The sequence below is a fragment of the Canis lupus genome, chromosome 11, assembly GCF_003254725.2.
Source record: "Canis lupus dingo isolate Sandy chromosome 11, ASM325472v2, whole genome shotgun sequence".
NCBI lineage: Eukaryota > Metazoa > Chordata > Mammalia > Carnivora > Canidae > Canis > Canis lupus.
The window spans coordinates 3429718-3450702 of record NC_064253.1 but is presented as its reverse complement, the minus strand read 5'-3'; the positions used below and the strand labels follow the sequence as shown (position 1 = coordinate 3450702).

The following is a 20985-nucleotide window of genomic DNA, read 5'->3' as shown; positions in this document are numbered from 1 at the left end:
CAAGTCATCCCCGGGCCAGGTACCAGGAGAGCGACACCACCCCTCCAGCCTGGAGCCTGCCTGCACTCTTCACACCTTTTTACTAGCCAGTCCTCAACTGTTTCCTCTGCCCTGCCTGCCTTTTGCAAGGAAACCCCTATAAACACTGCCCTCCACTCCTTTCTTTCCCCCCCGACTAAACGTGGTGCTTCCCCATGTGACCCTCCATAGCGAGGTGAGCCCTTCTCTAAGGAAACATAAGTAACGCACTCTTCCTTTACTGGCATTGACCTCTGTGGGTTGTCACTCGGTCACATGCATAAATTAAAACCCCACAGGAACAAATGTGACACTTCCTTCGTGGTCTCATGTGACAGGCAAGAGGGTATAGAAGACAATGGTCAATGCTCAACGGCATAGGATGAACCAGATGCCATGGGGAACCAGGGAGACAGGCTATTCTATCCAGGTATGAGGCCAGGGAGGCTTCTGAGCAGATTCCCCATGTTGGCTGGACCAGGTGGAGTGGGTGCGGAGCCAGAGGCTTGCCAGAGCAGGTAGGCGTGGCTTTGAGATGCCACTCTGAGCTCCAGGCCTCCTAGGAGCAACTGTGGTCTCACTGCTGGTGGCATGGTCTCTTTAGCTCCACGACCTCGTTGGGTCCAGAGCCTGAACTGGATTCAGCATTGGCTTCTTCTCTGGACACTTTTCATGGATGGGCACCATCTTCCCCATCAGAAACTCTGTGTCTACAGTTGCTCTCTAAGGTGGCATTCTCTCCTTAAAGTCTGGCACAGGCACCAGAATCCCTGCAGCCCTGCATCTGGTCACCATTCCCCTTGCAATAGCTACGAGGTGTGAACAACCCTCCCTTCATATAATCCACCCACTCTGCTCCTGGCTCCAGAAGGGAGCATGTGATCCGGGCTGGCCAATCAGGGCACTGCATTTCTTATGGCCAAGCGATATTTCAGCACTTGGGGCCAGTGAGAATTGATAAGATATGTCTAAAAGAAGAGGGTGAAGCAAATAGTCTTTCTCCAGGGTTTGGGTCTGGGAAAATGTGGGTTTGGGGCTACTGTCTCCATCCCATCACCACATGTAACTTGAAATGACACCCCCACAGGGAAAGCACAGACAAGAAAGCATGAGAGGCTGGGTTGTGTGGATCTGTGCATTGTCCCTCTGGATTTCTCAGTTAGGGCTTTAAACCAGTTTGAAATGTTTTCTGTTGCTGGCAACCAAGACACTTGATCCAATCAACTTTAGGCTAACATTTTCTCTCCTTCCCTTCCCACAATAAGGTCCTAGCTGAAGCTCCATTGTCTCACCAGGATATTGCAACACTGCTCTCTTCTTGTTCCTTTAACCTTCCTGTTCCAATGCATCATCCTTCCATCCAGTTGCCCATTACCCATCCACTCATCAACCATCCACCCATCATTCATCCATCATCCATCCACCATTATGCATCCATCATCCATCCACCCATTATCCATCCATCCATTCGTCCATCCATCATCCATCCAGCATTATCCATCCATCTTCCATCCATTTCCCATTCACCCATAATCCACCCATCTTCCACTCATCCATTACCCATCTACCATTATCCATCCATCTTCCATTCATCACCCACCCACCCATCATCCATCCAGTATTATCCATCCATCCACCCATTCATCCATCCATTCATCCATCCATCATCCACCCACCCACCCATCGTCCATTCAGCATTATCTATCCATCTTCTATCCACCCATCATCCATCCACCATTATCCATCCGTCATCCAACCACCCATTATCCATCCATTCATCAATCCGTTTATCCATCCATTCATCCTCCACCCACCCATCATCCATCCACCATTATCCCATCTTCTATCCACCCATCATCCATCTATCTTCTATTCATCCATCTTCCACTCATCCATTATCCATCCATATTCCATTCATCACCCATCCACCCATCGTCTATCCATCTTCTATTCACCCATCATCCACCAACCTATCATCTACCCACCCATTATCCACCTATCATCCTTCCATCTATCTTCCATCCACTCATCTTCCACCCATCCATTATCCATCCATCCACCTATCACTCATCCATGAATCATCCATCCACCCATCATCTATCTACCCATCTTCCATCCGTCTATCACTCATCCATCCATCCACTCATCAAGTACTTACTCTGGGCTATGAACTAGACTTGGCACTGGGGACACAGAGGGATCCAGTTAGTTGGAGTCCCAGCCATGGGGAATGGGGTCACATCCAAGCCAAGCAGATCAGATTACTGTATGGCCAGCAAAGGGCAGAAGGTACATAGAGGAGGAGCCTGATCACAGTGAACGATGAGATACTTACATCTAGTCCTGGCTCCCCGGGTCTTCCCTGAGGAAAGATAAAGAGGAGGTATGAGAGGCCCGTGGTGGGGGGGGGGTGTGTGTGTGCCAGGAACACTACTGCTGAGACGTTCAGCCTTGTGAGTTGTCTACAAGCCTGATTTCTGGCCCTGGGTCAGTGTGTTGCAGGGGTTGAGTCCCCACGGCCAAGTGACACTATAAACGTGCAGTCATACTTGGGAGGCATTAAAGGAGGTTGTTACCTTTTCTCCTTTGGTTCCTGGTAGCCCAATAAGGCCCGGTGGGCCAGCTGGCCCCTGGGTGGAAAAGGAATGGGTCAAGAGGCATGACAGGTACAGAAATTAGTGCCCTGGAGGGACAAACAAGGCTCATGACACTCACAGGCAGGCCGCTGGGGCCTCTCTCACCCGCCACACCCTTCTCTCCCTTTGCTCCATCCAATCCCTGGAAGGAAAGAGTAGACATCAGTCAGGGGAAAGGAGTCAGAGAAACAGCAGGACAGGAAAGCTTGGAGCTGTGCTGGGGTGTGCAGGGCAGGGGGACAGACTCTAGGCTCTCACGGGCTTGACCCTGGCTTCCTTCCAGTGCAAATAGTAATCAGAATGAGCTGTTAAGTGTGGGCATTTTACCTTTTCCGGCATATGAGCTACCTCACAGCCATTTCACAGATAGGTAAAGAGAGGCAGAGAGACAGGCAGGGACAGGTCCAGCCACACAGCCAAGAAGCAGCAGAGCTAAGGACCAGTAGAGTTTCTTTTCTTTCTTTTTTTTTTTTTTTTTTAAGATTTATTTATTTATTTATTTATTTATGATAGACATAGAGAGAGAGAAAGGCAGAGACACTGGAGGAGGGAGAAGCAGGCTCCATGCAGGAGCCTGACGCGGGACTTGATCCCAGGTCTCCAGGATCAGGCCCTGGGCTGCAGGCGGCGCTAAACTGCTGCGCTACCGGGGCTGCCCACCAGTAGGGTTTCTAAGCCATAGCGTTGGACTTCGTCTATGCCAGCAGCTGTCTCTTTTAAACATGATCTGGGGGAGGTCTTGGGACAAAACAGAGCCAGAAGCTGCACATCTGGTCAGGCCACAGGCTGGGCTCCGCTCAGCTGTGGGATTCATGGCTGAGTCCTGCCGGCCTCTGGGTTGGAGAATCAGAGATGTGTGCTCCCGCAGGGTGAATGAGAGAGAAACCAGGCGTAGCGAGCAGTGAGGCCAGCTGGCCTCCCCCATGCAGGGCACACGGGCAGGCCATGCTCACGGTTTTAATTTAAGAGCAGAGGACAGGACATTATGTAATACACACCAAACCCAAGACTTCATGTCCAGGCTGTGGGCAGTTGAGAGACAGATGTGCGTATGGGGGCCATGCAGAGAAGTGTGTAAGGAAAGGGGGCATGGTACACGGAGGTAGAGGCAGCTGACTAGGGCTGGGGCAGAGGGACAAGGTGAAAGAACAGAGTCCCCGTGTGGGGCTAGGGGACACCAGCCTCGAGGGCATCAAGGAGGTTGCACTCCAGGGGATTCAGAGTGTTCAGGGCCTGGGGTAACGCAGAGGTGGTCAGGGGCCAAGCGTGGGGCCCATTCGCAAGGCTTTTTGGAACTATGCAGGCTGTGAGTCTGCAGTGAGTAGAGAGGTTCCCCCCACGCCCCAGAACTCACCTTGGGACCCTGGATTCCCTGAAGGCCCTGGAGGAGGACAGAGCAAATCAGAAAGGCCATCAGGTTGGGTCTGGATCTCAGAGCCACATTCCTCTTGCAGTGGTCACCCTGGCTTCTAGGCCACTCTGTAGCCCCTGTGATCCTGACCTCTGCAACCTCCCAAGCCCAGACCCAGGCTCTGCCAGATTGCTAGATATGCCCCCTCCCTGCCGGGAAGTCCTGTCCTTCTCTGGGTCACAGCTCCAAGCCTGGGCTCCCCATCCTCTGCATATCTCGGCTACTTCAAGCCAAATGTTCTTACCGTGGGGCCTGGGGGACCAGGGGGGCCAGGGGGCCCTGGCGCCACTATGATCTGGGCCTAGGAAGCAGTTAGAAGTGGATTAGACACCCCCGCTCCATCATACCTCACTCGTCCACACTTGAACACACTGGACAGTGGATGAGCCCTCTTAGGGGGGCTAGGCCCTGAGCCACTGGGCTGAGTCTTCTTCCCACCCACAGAAGAGTGCACAGGGGCTGGCCTTTGGGGTTCTCAGATGGGCCTCAGCTGGAGGACACAGCCCGAGGCTCCCTCCTTCCACCTCCCTCACTGCCCTGGGTTTGGTCAGGCCACATGGCCTTTCTGTCCCAAGGTTCAGGAACCCAGTTGGCCTGGGCCTGACACTGAGGGGAGACCTTGGTCCTCAGCAGCCCCCCTTACCAGGCTCTCCCGTAGGCTGTCAGATGCTGACTCTCCCTTCTCCCCCTTGGCGCCATCGGTGCCCTGCAGGAGAGGATGGTCTTCAGCCCTTTCTGTCCATCACCAAAAGCACCACCCACGGGTTGGTAGCTCCCCTTCCTTCCCCATGAGGCCTGCAGCATCAGCCACGAGCTGGCCTCTGCAGCTTGAAGCAGTTTCCCCTAAATTGGTGCCACTCTCTGGGTGCCCAGCAAGTGGGTTTTTGGAGAGTCCATTAAAAGCGATATAAACTGTATCCTGTGAGGTGGGTGTTGGGGGCACCCAGCGGCTCTGGAAGCAAAGACCCGGGTTTAAGACCAGCCACCTCTCTAGCTGAAGGAGCCTCATGGATGAACATCAGATGTGAAGAGGTGGCACCTGGTAGCCGCTTGAACCCACAACTATTTGAGTCCAGCCATGATGATGGTGATGGTGGCTATTTATCACGTGGCCACCACTCTCAGCCCTGTTGTACAGGCTCATGTACAGGATCTCACGAGTGGGAGACAATCATCCTCATTTTAGAGGTGGGGAAACTGAGGCCCAGGGGGGTTAGGATGCTCGTGCAGGGTTCCAGAGCTGGCAGGAGACAGAGCAGGATGCCATCCTGAGCGGTCAGCCCCCTGTCAGCTCCCTTCCACCTGTTCAGTGGCCTTGGGAGGCAGGCAGAAGGTAGGTCCTTGTACGGAGAAGGAAGAGAGTTCAGGGACTCCGAGAGTCCAAGCGGCATGGGCTGAGGCAGAGCTTCCTGTCAAAGATCGGTGGCCCGGGGCTGGGCGGTGTCAGCGGGGCCCCCCGCTGTGCCCCTCTCCCCCGCAGCTGCAGGTGGGTGGGCACGCATTGGCCTTGGAACCCCCCCGCCTGGGCAGAGCAGGGCAGGGCCAAGCAGCCACTTACCGGGAGGCCCGACAGCCCCATCTCGCCTGCCTCCCCTTTGGGTCCTGTCGGCCCAGCCTCTCCTGGGTCTCCTTTAGCTCCTTTGGGACCCTGCGAGCCACAAGAACAAGGAGTGGGTGGAAATCAGCAGGCAGGCTCCCCGCCCTGCCCCAGCGGGTCCCCGGGGCTTAGTCCGGCCAGGTTAGACTCCCCCTTCTTCAGGTGGGTCCCTGCCTCTGACCCAGGCAGTGACTGCACCAAGGGGCCCGGGTGGGCCAGCGGGGGGAGGGGTGGAGTGAGTGGGACTGGGCAGCCCCCGCAGGGGCCCTCACAGGGCTTGGGAGGGGGGTCAACCCTGTGTTCACATCTCAGACACAGGTGAGTGGAGCCCCCAACCCCCACATACCCCCCACCATCCACTCATTCCCTCTCTCCATCACGTAGTGTCGGAGGTGTGGCACACCTAGGGACCTGGCACTACAGCCACTCCCATGAATGTCAGTGATGCCCCTGACACCGTGCTGTGTGTACAGGAACACACACATAGGTGTGTACACTTACAGCAATGTTCACAGCACTCACTATACTGAGAGTAACTGTAACGGCATTAGGTAACATTTGAAGACTCTTCGCTATATCACGCACAATGCATCGCTCTCTGTTTTCCACACACAGGATTATCTCTTAATAACTGTGCCATCCTCCCCTCCCAGTGGGGAACCAGAAAGTGAGCAGCTGGCCTGAGGCCTCAGGGCAGAACCAGGACATTCACCCAGGCAGCGTACTCTGTTCTGTGGCATCTAACTCTGTACACACGCGCACACACACACACACACACATGCATACACACACACAGCCCCACACTAGGCACCAGCATCGCCAAGCAAATGAAAGGCCCAGAGACCTTCTCTCCGTCGATTCCCGGGGCACCAGGCAATCCCAGCTCGCCCTGGAAGGGAACAGAAAGCAAGAGAGGTTACGGCGTCTGGTGGCCCCTGAGAGAGACCCGTGGCTGGTCTGCTTCTCCCAATCAGCACAATGTCCCTGGGTCAGGTCTCTGTAGTTGGTGGTATCTCAGAAGGTGCCCATTGGGTACCCAGCCAGCCCCGTGCCAGGCACTGGCCCTCTCCTCAGCTCCTCTGGGCAGATACAGACCAGAGTTATAATCTATAGTCTGGGAGGTCACCAGTTTGGAAGTTGAGACTCTGGGGAGGGGAGTATTAAATGACTCATTGCAGGCCACACAGAACAGGGCGATGGCCAGGACCAGATCTTACCCGATTTCCAAGTCTGAGCTCTTTCTCCTGAGCCAGCTGGGTGGGGTAAACAATGTGTATAGGCCGTAAGAACACCTATGTCATCTCTGGGACCTGGGGATGTCTTAAGGGTTTACACTCGTGAATGAGGTTTCCTGGAGGAGCGAGGGCCAGGAGGAAGGCACCACGCTTGGATCGGAAGGAGCAGGGCCACCTTCTATGAGCTCCCAGAAGTTGGGGTGGGATCCAGGAGAGAAGCAGAGAGGAGAGGGGAGGTGGGTGCTGGAATTAAGGGGTTTGGAGGGGGCCCACACAACTGTCCATGAACTGACCTTGGCTCCGGGGATCCCTGGTGGTCCTGGGGGACCCTGTGGCCCGGGAGGACCCTGTATGTGAAAGCCAAGCTGGTGAGTATTTATGCAGATCGTCCCCCCCAATTGTTGGCTCATTCCTTCCCCCCGGGGCCTGGGGCTCTGTCCGGCTGGCCTGCAACAGCTGCCCTCATAGCCTGCTTCCCACCCTGTCAGGTCAGGTCAGGCACTCTTGTCTGGCGGTGGCAGGGGGTAGGCAGGCAGGGAGGTGGCACCAGGGACTGGATGAGATACCATGGTGTCCCACTACCACAGTAGATCCAGAATCCCTCTGCCTTCAGAGCTAGTATACCCCAAATACAGCTTTCTTCACAGTACTCCTCTGCTCAAGATCCTGCGATGGCTCCCTATTGCCTCTTGAAGCATGGGTAAATCTCCTGTTGGTATTCAAGACCAGGCAAAAATTTTATCCCTGACAGTGGCCGAGCATCTCTATCCCTCCCGTGAGCTCTCTGCCCATCAGCTCTGTGCTCTGCTGTTGGCCAGGGCTGGAGAGTCCTAGGTGTCATGAATAAGAGATGGTGTCTCATCCTACTCCCAAGCTCCCATTCTGGCCCAGGCTTCCTACAGGCCACTTGCCCACATGGCTCATCGTCACCCTCTGGATGCATGCCTCCTCCTCAAGGCTGCACCCTGCTCCGTTAGTCCCCTCATCCCAGCAAACTGTCCCCTTCTTGCTAGCACCTCCATTGAGACATCTCTGGTCTTCCTATCTTCTTCCATTCCACCTGCCCAGGCCCAGAGCCCACCCCACCCCACGAAGGCCCCCCTGCCATCACACCCACTTTTATTCACTGTCCACGCCATTCCTCAGCTAGCCTGCCCACAATTTATACACACACACACACACACACACACACACATATTTTAAAAGATTTTATTTATTTGACAGAGAGAGAGCACAAACAGGGGCAGCAGCAGGCAAAGGGAGAGGGAGAGGCAGGATCCCCTCTGAGCAGGGAACACAGGGATCCATTCCAGGACACTGGGATCATGACTTGAGCTGAAGGCAGATGCTTAACTGACTGAGCCACCAGGCACCCCCACAATATGTATTATTAACATTGCTTCCCTGATCAAGAACCAACTGTCAGCCCACTGCCCATTGGCTGGATGCCTCATTCCAGTCTGGCAGCCGATATCTACATCCCACCTCCCTGAACTCAGGTTGGTTCTCCAAGTGGGGCCTGGACGCACCATGCCTGTGCATGCCTTCAGACCACACTGCACCATGCAGGCCTGTGGTGCGACCGGCTTGTGTTTCCCTGAGGCCTGTGGGGGTTAACTGGAATGGAGCTCAGGTGGGGTCAGGTGCCGAGGCTCAGTCTGGTCTCTGATGTTTGTTCCTGTCCCTCCCGAGCTCCCTTTCCTGGAAGCCGTGAACAGCTGGCACCCAACCTCTCTCTCCAGTGGTGATGGGTCCCAAGTCTGTCAGGCACCGGGCAGGGCTCAGCGGCCACGCATTCCCTGAGGCTCCTTGTGGCAGCCCTGCCGCTGTCATCTTCCCCCACCAGCTACTAGAAGACCTAGCCCTCTGGCTTGTTTCCTGGGAAGGTGCAAGGAGGACATCAGGAAATGCTTTGAAAGCTTTGTCTCCTGCCCCTCGCCCCCAGCAGGGAGCTTCCCTTCTATGCTTTGGCCTCCAGGGAGCTCAGGCCCACATAAACCGTGTTCACAGAAGCTCTTAGCACCCAGGGAAGTCTCAGCACAGCCCTGATTTCCTTATCAGGTGTACCTGGGGAAGCTGGGGTCTTTGTGCTAAACTGCCCCCTGTCCCTTGTGCAAAGAAATGCAGGATTAATTTGCATAGTATGTGGTTGTCGCCTCAGGAAGAGAACAAGGGTGGGGTCCTGGTCCTGCCAGGAACCTACCTTCAGGGCATCCAAGATCCTGCCATCGTAGTCGATCACCACTGTGTCTCCTTGCTCGCCCTTGAGGCCCTGGGGACCCTGAGGCAGGAGGAAGAGTAAGAATTTTAGGGCAGAGCCATGGTGGCAACGTCTGTGTCTCAACCAGGGAATCTAGGAACCTGGATCACATGGAGGTCTGTGTGCCGTGTGCTGGCTCAGCTGTAACCTGATGGGACCCCCCACCCTGCCCCTCAAGCTCATTCTCTGGGATCTACAGGGCCACTGGTATCCCAGTCACTGAGAAAACGCTCCAGGGGCCAGGCAGCAGGTGTCCGGGAGGGAAGGGGGCGCAGGCCTGGAGCCAAGAGAGGAACATGCCACTGCCTAGTCCTGCTGTCATTCGTGTGGGAACTGAAGTCCGCTGCCCTAACCCGGAGTTCTCCGGGGGAAAACAGAAAGTCTCACTTTGACATCAAGTTCCTCTGATTTTTAAACGTTGGCAAAAAGGCAAAAATAAACATTCTCCTCCCAAAGCCCAAACACTGCTTAGATCGATACGAGATGTGCCGGCTGGATCTTGCCCTTGTGCCTCCATCTCCCCGGCTCTGGAAGGGGCTGTGGGCGCCGTGTGTGACTAATAAGCACATGCCCACCAGGCCTGCACATTTGTGTGTGCGCACCACTGTCTGCAGAGGCACGTGTGCGGGCAGGCAGGTGCTCTGCTGCAGGTCTTGCCCTTCCTCTCGGAACCTGCCTCTGCTCCAGGCTGCTCTCTGCTGGGGCCATGGCCAGGGGGGCTGCATTCTGGTCAGGCCTGGGGCCAGCCCCTTGCAGAGGGCAAGGGACCCGGCTAGGGCCTCACTTGCCAGCAGCCTCTGTGGTCATGGCCTGCTGGGAACGGTATGGTTCACACAATTCCATACTCTGTGCCCCCTGTACCACCAAGCTATGGGTTAGTCTCAGTTTTGTTTTGTTTTGTTTTGTTTGAGGAGAAAAGCCACCTCTGGGAGCATAAGGGCATGTGACTGCTTGGAGGCCCCAGCAAGGAGAACAGGATGTTAACCGGAGGTGGATCTAATGGTGAATCAATAGCGTCTGGGCACAAAAGGTCTGAGGCCAGTCGGGGAGGCTATGCTTCTGGAGACAGGGAGGAACCTCGAGGCTGGGGAAAGTGCCCCACTTGTGGGGTGACACCACAAGTGATGCACTGAAGGCCTCTGCTTGCACCTGAGAAGAAAAGACTCTGGGAGGCCAGCCACTCTACCAGTGCAGGACTTGTTTTCCATATTTGCATTTGAGCATTTTGCCAAAAGCACGTACCGTGGGATGAAAAATTTAAAAATCGCTAATGAATGATCATTAAAAAAAAAAAAAAAAAGAGAGAGACTCCCATTTCCTGGAGCTCTACTGCTTCTCTGGGGTCCCTGGGGTATTGGTCTCTGGGGGTTTTAAGAAGCCGGGGCCCTGGGTCCCCTTGCTGTGGCCAGAGGGGAGATTTGCTTACCCGTAGTCCTGTGGCCCCATCAGTGCCTCGCTGGCCAGGCTCTCCCTGTGGGGATGTGAGGTTGCAGCCATGTGCCCATGGCCACCCCATGCCCCTCTGCCTCCTAGTCACCAAAAAGCACAGAACCCACTTGCTGGAGCCCTAGGGGACTAATGTAGGCAACTGGCACCCAAGGAACAGGGCTCCTGTAAGGGGCCCCATGGCGGGTAGAGATGGGCAACCGAGGGAGGCCCTGGCGCCCGTGGCTACGAGATGCCCTAGGCACATGGCAGAGCTTGGAGGACGCCTTGTCACTCACCCAATGCCACCTGCGCCCATCCCCAGCCAGCCTCTGGCTGCCCATGGAATGAGACCCTGGGGCCCAAGCCCTCCCGGGACTCCCCAGTTAAGAGGGCAAATGGAGGCAAAGCCCTGTCACCCAACGATGGGGCCCCTGGTCTGCGCCACACACTGTAAGGCACCTTGGGCCCTGGGACGCCGTCCACACCATTTTCTCCCCGAGGCCCCGCATTCCCTGGCTCGCCCTGCAACAGAGACATTCGCAGTGAGTGAGTACCAAGGGCAGGGGAGGGGCTGCCTGGGCTTGCTGGCTTTGACAGACTTCTGGGGAATGTGCCTGAGCCCCTCTGGGCCTCAGGACTCCTCCCCAAACCCTGGGGACTCCGGATCTTGCCACCTACTCTAATCTGGGTCTTGGCGCATCGTTAGGGCAGCTCAGGGGCTCAAGAGACATTGTGGAGGCAGGCTGGCCCTCTCCAAGGTCTAGGAGAGCAAGGATGATACCCTGGTCCTAGCCTGGGGACAAGATACAGTGGGGGCCACCTGGGATGGGAGGGAGGAGGGCGTGAGGGTATGTGGGGAGGCAAATGGCTGGATGGGATGCCCTGGCCAGAGGCAAGTGGGGCCCAAGGCCTTCCCACTGCCTTTCTCTGGCCTGCCCCGGGCATCAGCATGTGCCCCTGGCATTGTGAAAGGGCCAGCTAGGAGCCTCCCCGGACAGATGGGAGCCATGGGAGGTGGGAGGCACAGGTACCTACCTTGGGACCTGGGGGTCCAGGAAGTCCTGGCTGGCTTGGCATCCCGTCATCCCCCTGAGGAGAGAGCAGCTGAAGCTACAGCCCTCAGGCCTGGGCATACCAGCCGGCTTTGGCCATCTCTCCCACCCTGCGCTCCCCTGCACACCAGTCCTCTGCTGGCACCGGCACCTGTCACCCTGGGTTGGGACAGGGGTGGGACAGAGCTCCGGGACCAGCGGAGAGCGTGGGCCAGCAGCTGTGCACCAAAGGAAGGGATGGCCAGATGGAGGAGGGGGGATTCATTGTTCAGTCAACAGATATCTTGTGAGCAATGTTGTGGGCTAGGCAGATGGGGTCTCTCACTCAGTGGGTGAGAGGGGCCTGAGGGCAAAGAAATATCCTGATAAACACACAGCACCATGCCAGGGGGTGGAAGCAGTGTTGGGAAGAGAGTGTAGGGAGTGGTGGGTTGGAGGGACTTGGAGGGATGGTCTCCTGTGGGAGGGGACAGATTTTTGGGTGGGGGAAGATAATCCCAGGCCAGTAGTTCCCAAACTGGAGTGCATGCCAGCATCACTCAGGGGGGCTGCTGATTAGACCCTGGCTACGAGTTCTGGTCGCCAGTTCTGATGGTGATTCCAAGTGATTCTCTGCCATCAGCCAGGTGTCCTATAGTTCAACCCAATTCTGATACTTGTCTACCTGGAGAGAGCATCCGATCCCACAGGGTAAGAGCCCAGTCCTACAAGAGTGTCCCCTCTTTCCCACTAACCCACACATTTCAGGCACCAGGAGTAAGCCTGGTTGTCACTTGTGCTTCAGATCAACCCCCTATGGATTGCAGATTCCTGCTACTTCCTCCTTGGGTTCCGTGAACTTGCTAGAGCAGCTCACAACACTCAGGGAAGCGCTTCACTTACTAGATTCCCAGTTTATTAGAAAGGATAGAACTCAGGAACATCCAGATGGAAGAGATACATCAGGCAAGGTGTGGGGAAGGGGAGCTTCCATGCCCTCTCTAGGGGAGCCACTCTCCCCAAATCTCCATGTGTTCACCAACCCATAAGCTCTCAGAACCTTATACTTTTGGGTTTTATGGAGGCATCATGACATAGGCATGAGTGATTAAATCGCTCGCTGGCTCTGGTGAGACTGGTTCAACCTCTAACCCTGGAGGGGTGGAGGGGTGGGGGTGGAGTGGTCCCAAGGTCACCTAATTCACATAACAAGACAACTTCAAATTAGGTTCATCACTCAGGATATTCCAAGGGTTTTAGGCACACTGTTCCAGAAATCCAGAGGATGGAGACCAAATATGGATTTATTGTAAATCCCTATATCCCCGTGGCCCACCCCTAGTGTCTCTGAGGTAGGCCCCCAAATGTGCCTGTCTAGGAAGCCCCTAGCGATGCTGATACCACCGGCCCCAGGTCCACACCTTGAGAACCACTGTCCAGGGCTCTGAAGTAGGAACAAATTTGCTGTGTTTGTGGAAAGGACGAGCAAGTGAATGAACAAACAAGATCCTGGTTTCAGAGATGGAGGCCAGAGCAGCCATCCACAGTGAGGACTCAGGGCTGGTGCCAACTTCCCTGTGGCCGCCCCCTGCCCCCGCCCCGGTCCTGCTCCATGGGGAGCCCCTGCTCATCTCCCCAGCTACTGCCCACACCCCCAACCCAGAAGCCCCTCCTGGGCACCCCTCACCTTCTTTCCAGGAATGCCGGGCTCACCCTGAGGGGGATGCAGGGGAGGTGCAAGAGAGAGGTCAGAGCCCTCAGAGCATGGCCCAAAAACCAGGCCACCTGCTCCTCTGGTGGAAGTGGCCCCAATGACTGGGTACTGCCCAGAGACCCCCAGCCCCTAGAGGGGTACACATGGATGGTGGGTCGGACAGTGCTGGCCTCCACTCCTGACTGGGTCATCCCTCTGGCCCCCCACCTGCAAGCTGAGTGACCTTGGATGAGTCACTGCCTGAGGAAGTGGGGATGTGAAGCCCCATCCTCAAGGGGTGTTTCCGAGATGAGGGAAAAAGCAAGGAAAGCCTTTCCCCTTGGGGCAGGCCATAGCTCTCTTTGCCACCCCTGCTCAGGGAGAGAATGACCTGTGGCTGGCAGCTGGGGGGGGGGGGGGGGCTGGGGAGCCCATGCCTCCCAGGCCTGGGGTAGGGGACAGGGAGGAGCACTCACCTTGGGGCCTGGGGGTCCTGTCAAGCCCTAGAAGAGAAGAGAAAATGTTAAATGGGCTGCTGGGAGCTGCTTCTGGGTGTCTTTCTCATGTTCAGTTTATAAAGGATAACACCAGCTGCCAGACAGCAGGGGATAGGGCCTCGCCTGCTCTAGGCCTGCTCTAGGCCGACTCCCGACTCCCCATGCCTAGGGCTGCTTCCCTGCAGATTGCAAGCAGTGTGGTGGGTGCGCTGCAGGGCTGGGGGCCTGGCCCATCGTTTCCCCACTGCTGGCTGTGAGTGGGACAGGGGCTTCCGGGCTGGGCACCACGGTCCTACCAGCCCCAGATACTGACCATGTCGCCGTCCCGTCCAGCCTCTCCTTTGGGACCCTGAGGAGGCAGAAGTGGGGAGCCTCTTAAGGGGGTGCAGGGGCTCTGCAGTTCACTGAGCCCCCTCCCCCTGCCAGGCCCTAGGCCAGGGCTCCAAGTGGTCTCTTGTTTTGTGAGTGGCTGTCATCATTCCCACTTTGCAGATGAGAACGTTGAGGCTCAGGGAGTTAGGTGCCCCACAGGAATAGGAGTGGATGAGCTCCTGGAGTAGCTAGCTGCCCTGAGAGGGGACCCTGGTGGCAGTCTGGTGGAGGAGCTGGCTCTGCATGTGAGGGGAAGCACTGGACTGAGTCCCTGCCTTAGGGGAAGGGCTTACAATGAAGTCTGGCCTCCGGGGTTTGGGTAGAACTACAGGAGGACAACTGAGCCTAACTATTTAATACTGGAGGGAAGGAAGAAAGGAGGGGGAGAGAGGGACAGAGAGGGACTTCCTGTGGAGGAAGTGACCACATACGGGTCTCAGGGCTGAAATCGCAGCCAAGGTCAGGTCTCTGGCTCTATTTGGGGTTAGGGTGTAGGGTAAGAGCTGGGTTTGGAGTCAGGGATCACAGTTAGGGTCTGCATAATAGCCAGAAATGAGGGTGTCGACCAGGATTTGGGAGTGTTTAGGATCAAGGTCTTAAATGGCATTTAGGTATGAGGCTGTAGTGGGTTTGTGCTGGATTGGGGTTGGGGTGGGGGTTAGGCATGGGCCTGGGTCTGGACTAGGGATAGGCTATGGCTGGGGATGTTTCTGGGTCAGGATTCAGAGTCTGGGAAGGTACAGAACCAAGTCTGGAGTGTCCCACCTCCATGTCCTCTCTTACCGCTGGGCCTTGTGCTCCTTTGGGGCCATCTTTCCCAGTGTCACCGGGAGGGCCCCGGGCCCCAGGGGGTCCAGGGGGCCCTGGAGGCCCAGCAGCTCCATCTTGCCCTTGGTCTCCCTGGAAGAGATGGGGCCCGGTGGACTGTGAGGAGGAGGGAAGGGGCTCCAGTCTCCAGAGAGAAGCCTCCACAGACAGACAGCCTGATGCCTTCCCTTCCCCAGCCCTTGGTGGGCTCAGAGGAAACCATTTGGTCACTGGGATTCTCACCACCTCTTAGTGGCCACATGAAGGGACAGGTCCCCATTCTTTGGCATAAGAGGCTAACTGGACCTCTTATACCCCAAGGGATGGGCCTGGAGCCCAGCTGAGAGATGAGATGATGAGAGATGAGATGAGATGAGACACGCTGGGTGCAGAAGCAAGCATGTGGGCCCCAGCGGCCCACTTCTTCCTGGAAAGGACCTTTCCAGGTCCTGGAGGACCTTCCTCATTGGTCAGCTCCTACTTTCTTAGGTGATGGAAGTGTGCTCTGGGTGCTCAACCAGAGAGAGAAAAATTCAGGCTCACACAAAACCCTGCACATGCAGGTTCACAGCAGCTCTAGGTGTGAGGGCCCCACACTGGAAGCGACCCAAATGTCCCTCAGTGTGTGAACAAGTTGGATGCATCTCAAGGGGATGACACCAAATGCCAATAAGCCAATCTCAAAGATGACCTACAGTATGGCTGCGTCTACACGACAGTGTTGACATGGAAAAGTCACAGTGATGGGGCACGGGTTAATGGAGGCCAGGGGTCTGAGATGGGGTGGGGAGGGAGGTGACTGTGGCAGCACGAGGGATCTATGGGTGTGATAGCATCGACCAGACTCAGACACCCAGAGGAGTAAAATGGCTGAAATCCAAATAAAGCAAGGGGAGTGTAACAATTTCCTGGCTGTGAGATTGTGCTCCGGGGAGGCAAGGTGACACCACTGGGAGGGGCTGGGGGGAAGTGGATGACAGGTACACGGGCTATTATTTCTTACAACTAATTGTACACCTACAGTTATAATAAAGTAAAAAATAATATATTTAATATAGAAATATAATAAACATATAGACATAAGTATTATAATAATATAATATAATAAATATAATAAACATAATGAAATATAATAAAATAAAATGTTGGGAAAAAGAAAGAAGAATGTCGAAGGGTCATATGGTCCCTGTCATGCAGCATCCTATTTCCAACTCAAGGACCCAATGTTAGTACTAGGTCAGACCTCAGGCATCCAGAACCTTCACCTTGTGGCCGCATCTGCAAGGAGGGAGGACACGGTGCCATTGGCACTTCCTATTGCCTCAGTGCTACGTTTCCAGTACTGGCGTCAGGTATAGCAACAGGGCAAGCCTGGCTCACAGGGACGGCAGCCCCCAAATGTCCCATAGCCAAGCAAGGAAGAAGCCGCTTGTGGAGGGACCCCTGCTGTGTAGCCCAGCACTGATGAGCCAGAACCTCCCAAAAGCTGGCTCACCCAACCCTTGTGACCACCTGGCCAGGGCATTGCTATTGTCCCATTTTACAGATAGAGTGGTAGGGCACAGAGAGGGTGATGGTTTACCCAGGGTTACAGAGCAAGGAAAGGCAGCACTTCCTCTGGCCACCGAGGCAAGCGACAGCTTTTTGACACATTTGTAACCCTCAGATCCCATGACACGTAAGTTCGCCTCTCTAGCCAAGTGTACCTCAGAGACAGCTCATTTGTTTTCCCAATTAAAGTTAAGTGGAACTCTCAGTGTCCACCACTCAGGTGTGACACTGCCAGGGTCCCGACCAAGAGGCTGTGAGTCCAGGCCAAGGTGAAGAAAACCGCCGGGTTGGTTAGCTCGCCCGTGCGTGGGTGGGATGGTGGTGGGTAACTGCAGTTTCATTTTATGATGTGTCAGGAAGAATCTGAAGCCACCCACCCCGCTCTGCTCCCCCTCACAGCCCAGGGGCCCCACAATGGGCCACTGGCCTGGACTCTACGTATTGAGGAGGAATATGGGTTCAGACACTTGAACAGGCCCCAGGGGAGGTTTTTAGGCTTTGCTTTGAGTACTTGGGACATGAGGCTGGCCAGCCGCCTTGCCTGTGCGCTGGGATCGGATGGCTGAGGTCTAACCCTGGAAACACAGGGGTGGGTCAAGGGAGCACACAAACCAGCAGGCCCGGACACGCCACTGGGCCAGGCTACCTTGAAGATGCGGCGGCTGTACACATGATGCTCTCTACTTATAAAGCCCGGATGGAGCCGTGGGAAAACCATCTAGCCAGTGAGCAGGTTGTGTGGTCAGGAAGGCAGAAAGGTCATTTAGAAAAGGATGAGGTGATTTCTGGAGACAAAATCACTTAACCCAGCCCAGCAACCGAGAGAGGCAGACGATGTTCTCCAAAGGTGGCTGCTACGCCCCTTCCCATCCCAGAGGCCCCTTGCAATGGGACCCCAGCACTCCCCATCAAGGGCTGGGGATGCTCCTCTTCCCCCACTTTGACTCTGGATGGGCCCCATGAATGACGGGACAGATCGTACGCAGTAGAAGGGATGCCATGTCTGCTCCAGATATAGCTCCTCACTGGCCTGGCAGGTAGCTTCCAGCCTCCTGGAATGCTAGTCTTGGGATGCCCCTCGAGGAAGCCCACTGCCATGCAGGGAGAAGCCCTGACTGCAGAGATCATCCCCAGCCGAGCCGGGGGGTGGGGGGTGGGGTGGGGGGGGTGGGGGTGGTGGGGGTGGGGGGTGGTGGTGCCAGCAGCCTCTGCCTTTGATGAGAGAGATCCCTCCCACTGCCCCACAGGATCCTGATGGACAGTGACACATTGTCCTTTTAAGGCTCAGAGCTTTCTAGGGTGTCAGTTGTTTCAGAGATGTCTAGAACCCTGGGACAGGGCACCTGGGTGGCTTAGTGGCCTTCGGCTCGGGTGGTGATTCCAGGGTCCCAGGATCCAGTCTAGCATTGGGCTCCCCACAGGGAGCCTGCTTCTCCCTCTGCCTGTGTCTCTGCCTCTCTCTCTGTGTCACTCGTGAATAAATAAATAAAGTCTTAAAAAAACAAAACAACACTGAGACAACAAGAGGATACCCATGAAGAGTGGAGAGAAGGCTTTGGGGAGAATCTCTCAGGACTCCCAGGCTGGGTGAGTTCTAGTGTGTTGAGGACTGAGCACTCCATTTTAGAAGATCAGCTTTCACACATCCACTAGAAAGTGAGCAAAGAATTTTTCTTGGCGGCCACAAAATTCAATGTGGGTGCCTTTTCTGACTTTGGGGACAATGTGTCGGCTTTTGGTCCTGGGGACTCAGCCTGGCCAGCCCCGTGCTCTCAGCTCCTACTCACAAGCCCCTGTGGTGTGGGCCCTCCTAGCCTGGCTGCACAAACTGGGCTCGGAGCTGTGTCATGGCCACAGAGCTGGGACTGGGACCCAGCCCACCCCTGGCTCTGCAGCTGTTTCTCCTGTCCATCCCCCACACTCAGTGCCCACCTCCCACCCTTGCTCCATCCCTGCCTCCAGTGCTTGCAGATGCCAGCTGGGGGTGACTCACTCACCTGGCTACAATTTCCACCCCATATACCTTCTTGAAAACACCTTGGGTACTTGATGGGATGAGCACTGGGTATTATACTATATGTTGGCAAATCGAACTTAAATAAAAACAAACGAAAAAAAAAAAAAGAAAAAAGAAAGAAAAAGAAAACACCTTGGGAGTACACCATTCTGCTGCCCTCCTCTGGGCAGCTGCAGTCAGACCTCAGCCCCTGTTGTGGCAGGAAGGGGGGGGGGGCGTGCGTCAAGGGCCACTTAAGTGACCCTCTGCCTAGATCTGCTTTGTGGGGCCTGCCCCACCGGGGTCTCCATTCTGCTTTGTTGAAGAGATCCCAGGATTGGCACGAAGCACTTCCGGGTACCTTGGGTCCTGGAGGCACTGTGGGCCAGGGGATCTATCTACTGTCCCCACCCTGGGTGCTGGGTGCCTACTTTTATCACTGCCACAGCAGCATGGGGCAGGGGCTGCCACTCCCACCTACCATAGTTGGAGAAACGGAGTCTCAGAGGGGAAAGCGAGTCGCTCAAGGTTACGTGGGCTGATAATGGCAGAGCTGAGCTTTAGGTTCAAGGCTGCCGATCCTGTAACCTGCCCAGGGTGCCAGCCATGGATGGTCTGGGGCCAGCACTAGCTCCACTGTACCCCCCTCCTCCATGCCCCCATCCATGGTGGTAAGTATGACTGGGATGTCTGTCTGCTAGAGACACCCATGTGTGCAGTGGGGGGTAGCCTCAGCCAGCCCAGGTCCTGGGGCTTCCAGCCAGCAGCCACTTCAGTGAAACCACACAGGGCAGAGTGTGGGTAGTGGGCAGAGCCTGAGGACCTGTGTGATATGTGTAAGGACCCAGAAGAAATGCTAGATGTGCCTTATTATACAATAACACGAAGTACATGGGGTGGGTGAGGGGGTCTTGCATCGGTTCTTACCCGAGGGCCAAAGTCTCCTGGTGTGCCCTAAGAATAAGAGACAGGAAGACAGATCACTGCTACTATTATTACTTTGTCATGTGTATTGAGGGTTTATTCTGTGCTCTGTTTTACTCACATCATCTCACCTAAGTGTAACAAACACATGGGTTCTGTTTTTAATCTCCATTTCCAATGAGGAAACTGAGGCACAGAGAACCTGCCCGAGGTCACACAGCCAGCACATGCAGGGTGTGCTGTCGGTGTGCTGTCTGTCGCCAGCCCCTAGATAAAGTATTCCCGCTGCGTCCTCTTGGAATCCTGGAACCTCAACACAGTGAGGCATGGTAATTACTTGATCGTTTTAAGTCACCAAGTTTGGGGGCGGTGATAGATGCCAAGACACCAAGTTGTCTCTGGTTTCGAAGCCTCTGCTTTGTTCAGCCAGAGCCAGCAGGGAAGAAATCACCGCTCCTGCCAACCGCAAGTGTGCCTCACGTCTACAGAGGACACTCAGACCATTACCTCGTGCAGTCTTCCCCCGTGGCTCTGTGAGGTTGCTGTAGCTGACAGAGGGAGAAACTGAGGCCCGCAGAGCCAGCTAACCCATTGAAAGCCATACAGTTGGTGGTGGAGTCCTGATGCAAACCTGATGCTCTGAGCTCTGGGTCCCACGTCCGGCCCAGCTCTGTTGGTGGGCTGGAACCCTGGCTGCCCTCATCTCAGCACGCACATCCCATCCCAGCGGGGCGCTGGGGTGGATGCGGCCCTGTTCACCCAGCCCTTCCCTAGAAGCATCCTGCCACAGCTGCGTCTGCTCTGGGCCCTTCCTGCTCTGATCCTGCTGTGGGACACTGGGTCTCCCCTCTCTCCCCTTCTGAGGCACTAGGAGGTCTCATTTAGTGCCAAATGTCAGGGAAGCCTTTCTCTCAGGGGCTGTAGAGATCACAGGGGCAGCAGTCCATCACCTGTTTTCCTGGGGGGCAAGCACTCCTCACAAAGAACACCACCCACAGTGACTGTTCGATCACCCCTGCCCAGGGCTCTCCTGGCATCCCCCTTTCATGATTACTTGCTTTAGAAGCTTCTCATTCTGGGAAGACTGTGCTTTGAGTTTTGTCATGTTCTGGTGCTGGGAGAACTCCAGTGTAACCCCTCTGGGACTTTAAATTGTTAAACATAACCATGGAACCACTAGGACGGGGGCACTATCAGTCCCACTTTCCAGATGGGGAAACTTAGGCTCTATGAGGGGATATGACATGCCCAGGCCACACTCTGGAGCTGGGGTTTGGAGGCAGTTTTCTGGTGTCCTTCATCATATCTACATCCAGACAGCTTCCAGCATCACTTACCTTTTCCCCTTTGGGCCCTGGAAGTCCCTGGAGAAAAAAGTTGCAGAAAGAACAGGCATGAGCGAGGAGGACTGGGCTGGCTCCCCTTCTGGTTTCCCTAAGGCTTTGGGGGCAGAAGGGCCTGTGAGGCTGAGCTGGGTGGGGAAGCACTTAAGTCTGTCTGCTGTTAATGAGGGTTGCCCTTGCTGGACA

General features: G+C 55.5%; 1 protein-coding gene across 1 annotated transcript in view; it reads right to left on the bottom strand.

Annotated features, from left to right (window-relative positions):
- The window catches only part of COL23A1 (collagen type XXIII alpha 1 chain), a 322022-nt gene that overhangs the window by 4830 nt on the left and 296207 nt on the right, over window positions 1-20985 (bottom strand). The window contains exons 7-25 of the mRNA XM_025446682.3: window positions 20794-20820; window positions 19460-19486; window positions 14962-15078; window positions 14120-14155; window positions 13786-13812; window positions 13304-13330; window positions 11621-11674; window positions 11045-11107; window positions 10584-10628; window positions 9101-9178; window positions 7191-7244; window positions 6507-6551; window positions 5624-5713; window positions 4709-4771; window positions 4310-4366; window positions 4009-4035; window positions 2734-2796; window positions 2595-2648; window positions 2354-2380 (exon numbers count right to left, since the gene is read on the bottom strand). Coding sequence (XP_025302467.1) covers window positions 2354-2380; window positions 2595-2648; window positions 2734-2796; window positions 4009-4035; window positions 4310-4366; window positions 4709-4771; window positions 5624-5713; window positions 6507-6551; window positions 7191-7244; window positions 9101-9178; window positions 10584-10628; window positions 11045-11107; window positions 11621-11674; window positions 13304-13330; window positions 13786-13812; window positions 14120-14155; window positions 14962-15078; window positions 19460-19486; window positions 20794-20820 — 981 coding nt within the window. The remainder of the gene's footprint in view (window positions 1-2353; window positions 2381-2594; window positions 2649-2733; window positions 2797-4008; window positions 4036-4309; window positions 4367-4708; window positions 4772-5623; window positions 5714-6506; window positions 6552-7190; window positions 7245-9100; window positions 9179-10583; window positions 10629-11044; window positions 11108-11620; window positions 11675-13303; window positions 13331-13785; window positions 13813-14119; window positions 14156-14961; window positions 15079-19459; window positions 19487-20793; window positions 20821-20985) is intronic.